This window comes from Magnolia sinica, chromosome 17, assembly GCF_029962835.1.
Source record: "Magnolia sinica isolate HGM2019 chromosome 17, MsV1, whole genome shotgun sequence".
NCBI classification, from domain to species: domain Eukaryota; kingdom Viridiplantae; phylum Streptophyta; class Magnoliopsida; order Magnoliales; family Magnoliaceae; genus Magnolia; species Magnolia sinica.
Window position 1 is genome coordinate 63,516,678 of NC_080589.1, and position 6,889 is coordinate 63,523,566.

Consider the following 6,889-nt stretch of genomic DNA (forward strand, 5'->3'; position numbering starts at 1 on the left):
GTTATAGGTTTTGGGATTTGAGAACAGGTTTAGGTTATAAGAATAGGTTTAGGTTATAAGTATAGGTTTAGGTTTAGGTTTATGTTTAGGTTAAGGTTATAGGTTTAAGTTTAGGGAATTGAGTTTAGGTTATAAGTTTAGGTTAAGGTTTGGGTTTAGGTTAGAGGTTAAGGTTTAGGTTTAGGTTTAGGTTATAGGTTTTGGAATTTGAAAATAGATTTAGGTTATAAGAATAGGTTTAGGTTATAAGTATAAGTTATGGTTTAGGTTTTATGTTTAGGTTAAGGTTATAGGTTTAAGTTTAGGGAATTGAGTTTAGGCTATAAGTTTAGGTTAAGGTTTAGGTTAGAGGTTAAGGTTTAGGTTTAGGTTTTGGTTATAGGTTTTGGGATTTGAAAATAGGTTTAGGTTATAAGTACAGGTTTAGGTGTAGGTTTAGGTTTTATGTATAGGTTTAGGTTTAGGGAATTGAGTTTAGGTTAAGGTTATAGGTTTTGGGATTTGAGAATAGGTTTAGGTTAAGGTTATAAGTTTAGGTTTAGGTTCAGGTTTAGGGATTTGAGTTTAGGTTCAAGTCATAGGTTTAGGTTTAGCTTTAGGTTTTAGGTTTAGATATAGGCTTAGGTTATAGGTTATATGTTTAGGTTAAGGTTTAGGAATTCGGGTTCGGGTTCGGGTTTGGATTCGGGTTTAGGTTATAGGTTTTGGGATTTGAGAATAGTTTTAGGTTATAAGTATAAGTTTAGGTTGGGTTATAGGTTAAGGTTTACGGATTTGAGTTAAGGTTTAGGGATTTGAGTTTAGGTTATAGGTTTAAGTTATAGGCTTAGGTTATAGGTTATAGGTTATGTGTTTAGGTTAAGGCTTAGGAATTCAGGTTCGGGTTCGGGTTTGGATACGGGTTTAGGTTACAGGTTTTGGGATTTGAGAATAGTTTTAGGTTTTAAGTATAGGTTTAGGTTGGGTTATAGGTTAAGGTTTAGGGATTTGAGTTAAAGTTATAGGTTTAGGTTTAGGGAATCGAGTTTAGGTTATAAGTTTAGGGAAAAGTTAGGTTAAGGTTATAGGTTTTGGCATTTGGGAATAGTTTTATGTTATAAGTATAGGTTTAGGTTAGGTTATAGGTTAAAGTTTAAGGATTTGAGAATAGTTTTAGGTTATAAGTAAGGTTTTAGGTTTAGGTATAGGTTATATGTTTAGGTTAAGGTTTAGGAATTCGGGTTTGGGTTCGGGTTCAGGTTTGGGTTATAGGTTTTGGTTTTGGTTTTGGTTATAGGTTTTGGTTTAGGTTATAGGTTATAGGTTATAGGTTAAGGTTTAGGTTTAGGTTATAGGTCTTGGGATTTGAGAATGGGTTCGAGTTTAGCTTATAGGTTTGGTTTAGGTTTAGGTTTAGGTCAAGGTTTATGTTTAGGTTATAAGCTATAGGTTTAGGGAATTGACAATACCAAAAACTAAGATCACCAGGGCAGTCTTCCAAAACCTTCAAAAACAAAGTGGAACAGGTGATAGGAAATTGTGCAGCTTACAACACAGGCGCATGCAAGAAGAGAAGGTACCTTTGAGAAGCATGAAGAGGAGGAAATCCAGATGAATGTAGTGGACCCACATATCTTACTCTATCACCTGAAAATACATCGCAAACGATTATGTCAGAATACAAGTGATACAAATAGAATACATCAAAAAAATAAAAAAGAAAAGAAAAAGAAGTCACTAGCTAAAACAATTAAGCAAAATGTGCTGGACGATATAGAATTACATTAAAAAGGCTTGGATGGCTGGGATCTTTGAATCCGGACAACTTTAAGGCCACAAAGGTGGGGCTCATCAGATCAATGGTCAAGGATAAGGGACCATGGCCCACCTGTACAAGCTAAGGACACGAGGATACCATGTGTAATTCAATATCTTCAAGTCTAGGATTGTATAGTTCCTTGGTAAGCCAGGTAATGGGTCAAGCCTTCATGATTGTTTATATATAAGGTCAAATTAGGTGTGGTTCAGACATTACCCAAACATTTGCCATACCAAATTTTGTTTTACGTATGAACAAATTGCTAACTATGATCTGGTTCCATACTTGGAGGTAGGAAAAGTGACCTACACATTATTACTAATAGATGGATAATCTAACTAGAAAAACAATACATGCTTAAGAGTCTCAAATTAAATTTCCAATGAACTAGAGAAGGGGATAAACTTGTCAATGTTGCCTCTATTCATGCTTTTCTTTCAGTTTAAAGGTCGGTTTTCAAGATAGCTTCGCATGTCTTTGAGTTTACCCTCTCGCATGTCTCATCAATCAAAACTGTCATCTACAAACAACATACTCCCGGGGACCTCTTTTTGTAAAGAACTCGTTCATAACCAATTCAAAAATAAATGGTTGAAGTTGGTGTAACTGGCGGAATTTAATAACATACTCCTAGGGATTTTTTTTTTAATAACACAACTAATGAGAAGTCATAAAACTCCATAAATCCTAAAATTCGATTACCCTGTTTTCACATGCATATCTATTAACAAATGGTTGAAGTTGGTGTAACTGGCAGAATTTATCATAAACCATAAATCCCTATAGCTTGAAAGGCAAGGAAATAAGATGAAAGAGAATAACATATAGATGAGAAATGTTGCTAAAACTCATCACCTCTAGTGTCGCATTCTTCAATGATGCAATCTCCATTGCCTCATCCAAAGATAGCTGAAAATACACAAATGAAAAGCTTAATACCAGCAAAACTTGTTATGGAGAATTGTAAAAGGAACAAAACAAAACATATACCTTATCCCAAAATGCGCCCAACAATTCCCTGTTCTTAGGAGAATCCTACAAAATATTAATAAAGCATCAACGAGCTGAATGTCAAAGGCAATACAACCATCCAGCAAGGCAATCGAGAAAAGCTAATGAAAATCCCTACTGTTTGCCTCACTAACAATTGAACCAATATTTTGACCATGGCATCACTTGTGCTATAACATTCCCAAGAGTAGAAAGGACCTAACAATCCTCTAGTTTAATGCTAGAGACCATCAAACCACCTTTCAAATATTCTTACAACCCAAATTAATAGCAAAACTAAGAAATTTTATTCCAAATCATCATAATGCTCATAACTATTATGTGTACATAGTATAGGCCTAAAGAAGCCCTAATAAACCAAACTAGCCTTGAATCCTATCACCACCATATGGGTATTCCTATCATAAACAAGATCCTATACCTTACACACACACACACACACACACACACACACACACACACACACACACACAAATCCTAAAAAATGTGTTGTAGAACATGCTTAAGAGGTGAAAAAAAGAGAGAGAGAGAGTTTGCTGACATGCATGTTGCTGTACATGTGCAACCCATGCTTCCGTAACTACATCATTCATTGTATTAGCATCAATACTTCAATCCTAACCCTTAACATCCATTCTTCATTTTCCATTTTCGTATTGCATGCATTTGCTACTTCATAGATCATATTTCGAGATAAAATGTGTCAATTATATTTAAAAAAAATTGTAGTTCAAAAGCAAACAATAGACCAACGGTCTGGATCTATGAAAGATGCGACATACTTCCACAAACTGAACAAAGACTTCCATAAATTCTTCATTTCCATACCAATATTTATATGATCCATCTCAAATTCCTGTACCTTCACATGAATTCCTACATAGGGCCCAAGATGGTTCACCTATGATCGCAGCGGGGGTCCCACCGTAATCGCACATGGACAAAAATTACAGAGATTGACTGGATAATCAGTCCAACCTGCAAAATGAAGGGCATAAGTAAAATGGTCAGGCCACCTATTTTGCATTCCTTACTGAAATGGCAGTCTCCATCCTTAGAATCATGAGCAATCCATGGTGAATCCACCTATCTAACAGCCCGCTCTGATCATATGCTGGGCCGACATGGGAATTCAATATATAACAAGGTACAAATAATTCTATTGAAATGACACACTTCGTATCAGTACCATACATATTCATAATATGCAATGACAAGCAGCCGTATTCGTTTCCACACCTGTATATTTGTTTGTATTAGATTAATGTGACAATATAGCCATATATTGCAGAGAAAAACTCAAATACGTCAGCCTCAGAGAGGAAGACTCATAACCCCCAAATAACACAAAATAAGGTGAAAATACAAGATCAAACACTAAAACCCACGAACGATCATCACCAACATCTAATTTAAATATTTACACTCTCTCAATAGCCATATAATCGCTCTAAAAAAGTAGATGAAAACTTCAATTGAGAGAGAGAGAGAGAGAGGAACTTGTCGGATGGGACGCGTATCGGGCCGAATGTATCTTTTCCTCCCTCTTGGATTTTTGAAAGAGTCTTGTAGGACTAACTGCCGGATTTTTGTGACAGAGGCCGGATTTTTGCGCTCGATGGAGGATTTCTCGATGGAAGATGGAAAGAGGGAAAAGAGGAAAAGTGGAAAAAGAGGGGCGCTCGATGGATTTTGGAATCCTCTTTCAAATAAGATAAGGCTTTGAAATCCGTATGTTGTGAGTTTTCCACTAAATAATAATACAAACTCTATTATGGTCGTACATGCATGAGACCAATTTCTAGATGGTTAATATGGTATTATATAATAAAAATATATAAATATTTACCATTTACAATAGATTGATTATTTGGATGGTCTGCATAACTCTATATCTTAGCCACTATTATTATGATCAAGTCACCACTATTTTACATTAAATACGAAACTCACAGCGAAAAATAAGAAAAATGAAAACGGTAAATAGAGCTTTGGTTCTATTATGGCTCTGTGGGCCCCATCATGATCTATTTGTTTCATCGATTCCGTCCATCCATTTCTCAACATAATTTTAACACGAATCCAAAAAATTAATCTTGAAATAAAGCTTGGGTAGATCACAAAATTCAAAAACAATAGTGATTGGACGTCCACCGTTAAAAACTTGAGTTCACCAACGGCTTATTGGATTATAGCTACGGCTAAAATCCGTAGCTTTATCTAAGGCTAAAATCCATTAGAAAAATAGTAGTGATTGGATATCCACCGTTAAAATCCTCCTAAAGCCGAGTGTACTGTTTATTTGACATCCAATCTGTTGATTATGTCACATAGACATAGGATTAGAAAAAAAATGAAGATCATTTTGATCCAAAACTTTTATGGCCCCAAAATAGCTATTAATAGTCTACATTCAATCAACATTGTTTCCTGTAATGTGGTCCACTTGAGATTAGGATATATCTTATTTTTGGGCTCATGTTATAAAACTATGTAGAAAAATATGTAGACGGCATGGATGAAACACATACATCATGGTGGGACCCACAGCCACCTGCCATGCTAGTGGCAGGGGGAGTAGCCCATCTGTTCCATCGGGGGAAGACGAGCGCTGACGCTCTTCGAGCTCCGAGTTGTATGAACGGTTCAAAGGAGGTCAAAGTTACATGGCCCATAATGATTTATTTATCATATCTACACCGTTCATATATTTTGAGAGATCATTCTAGGACTTGTTCCAAAAAATGAGTAATTTTCAAATCTAAAGTGGACCACACCACAAATAGCAGTGGGACAATGATTCTCACCATTAAATACATTCATAGGGCCCACCATAACGTTTACTTTCCATCCAATTTTTTCATAAGGTCACACAAACCTAGATGAAGATAAAAAAACAAATAACATATTGATCCAAAATTATTTTGAGCCCACATAGGTTTCAATGGCAAGCGTTCAATCCCCACTGATTTTTACAGTGTGGTCCACTTGATTTTTGGATTTGTCTTATTTTTTTGGTTCAAGACTTACGACGAACTCATCTAGTGGACGAATGGTTTAGATATAACTCATACCTTATGATGAGAGCCATAGAACTAGTGACGTTAACACAACAAATATGTTGCCGGGTGCGTTGTACACCAGCCAATCCGCCTACGAACCGGGCGGAGTGGAGCGGATGCGGATTTCCAGAGATAGCCTTTGGCAGAAAGTTAGGTGGGGAACACCTTTGTGTTTGTCAGCAATCCACCCGTCTATCTATTTTGTAAGCTCATTTTAGTACTAAGATAATAATAATTAAAAAAAAAAAAGAACCGTATCCAATACTCGAGTGGGCCAAAAACGTGACGATTAAATGTACACAATTTAAATATTCATGGGATCACATGAGTTTTGAATCAGGTTAATATTTGTTTTTTCGGCTCATCCCAGTAGGAATGACATTATTAATGGTATAGATGGCATTTAAACATCACTTTCGACCCCAAGAAGGTTTTAACAGTAGTAATATCCCTACCCACCTTTTCCTTTAGTGCGGCCCACTGGAATATTGTATCTTTCTCACTTTTGGTTTCAAGTGCTGAAATTATCTCACAAAATATATAGACGGGGTGGATTTCTCACAAACATCACGGTGGGCCCCACCTGGAAAGGTTTTGACCGCTTGAACATATGGGGAAGGCTTTATCAGGAAATCGGGTTTGGGCAGAGCCATAGACTGACTGTAAATTCAGGGATTGTGGAGCCCACCTTAATGTATTTTTTTGATCCACTCCGTCCATCCATTTCTAAGATTTATTTTAGGTCTGATCCTAGATAGTAGCTAAAGAATGACGCAGATAAAAGGATGTAGTGGACCTCACCACAGAAAGTAGTGGCGAGAGTGATTCCCATCGTTGAAACTATCTTAAGGCCCACCATAAATTTTATTTGAAATCCAACCTGTTCAGAAGTTTTAAAAAAACATGAAATAAGGTAAAACACAAATATTAGCTTGATCTAAAACTTTCATGGTCCTTAAACAGTTTTTAATGGTGGGTGTCACTATCCCCACTGTTTTCTGTGCTGGGGTCCACCGGA

At 36.3% G+C, this 6,889-nt stretch overlaps 1 protein-coding gene across 1 annotated transcript; it reads right to left on the reverse strand.

Annotated features, from left to right (window-relative positions):
• Window positions 1-1,446: 1,446 nt before the first annotated feature.
• LOC131230573 (uncharacterized) lies at window positions 1,447-5,900 on the reverse strand. The gene is made up of 7 exons (XM_058226478.1): window positions 5,884-5,900; window positions 4,310-4,511; window positions 2,789-2,833; window positions 2,654-2,707; window positions 1,763-1,876; window positions 1,560-1,626; window positions 1,447-1,483 (listed from the first exon to the last, which is right to left on the reverse strand). Exons 1-6 carry the CDS (start codon window positions 5,898-5,900, stop codon window positions 1,615-1,617), a joined length of 444 nt encoding a protein of 147 aa, XP_058082461.1. The 3' UTR covers window positions 1,447-1,483; window positions 1,560-1,614.
• Between the last annotated feature and the right edge of the window lie 989 nt (window positions 5,901-6,889).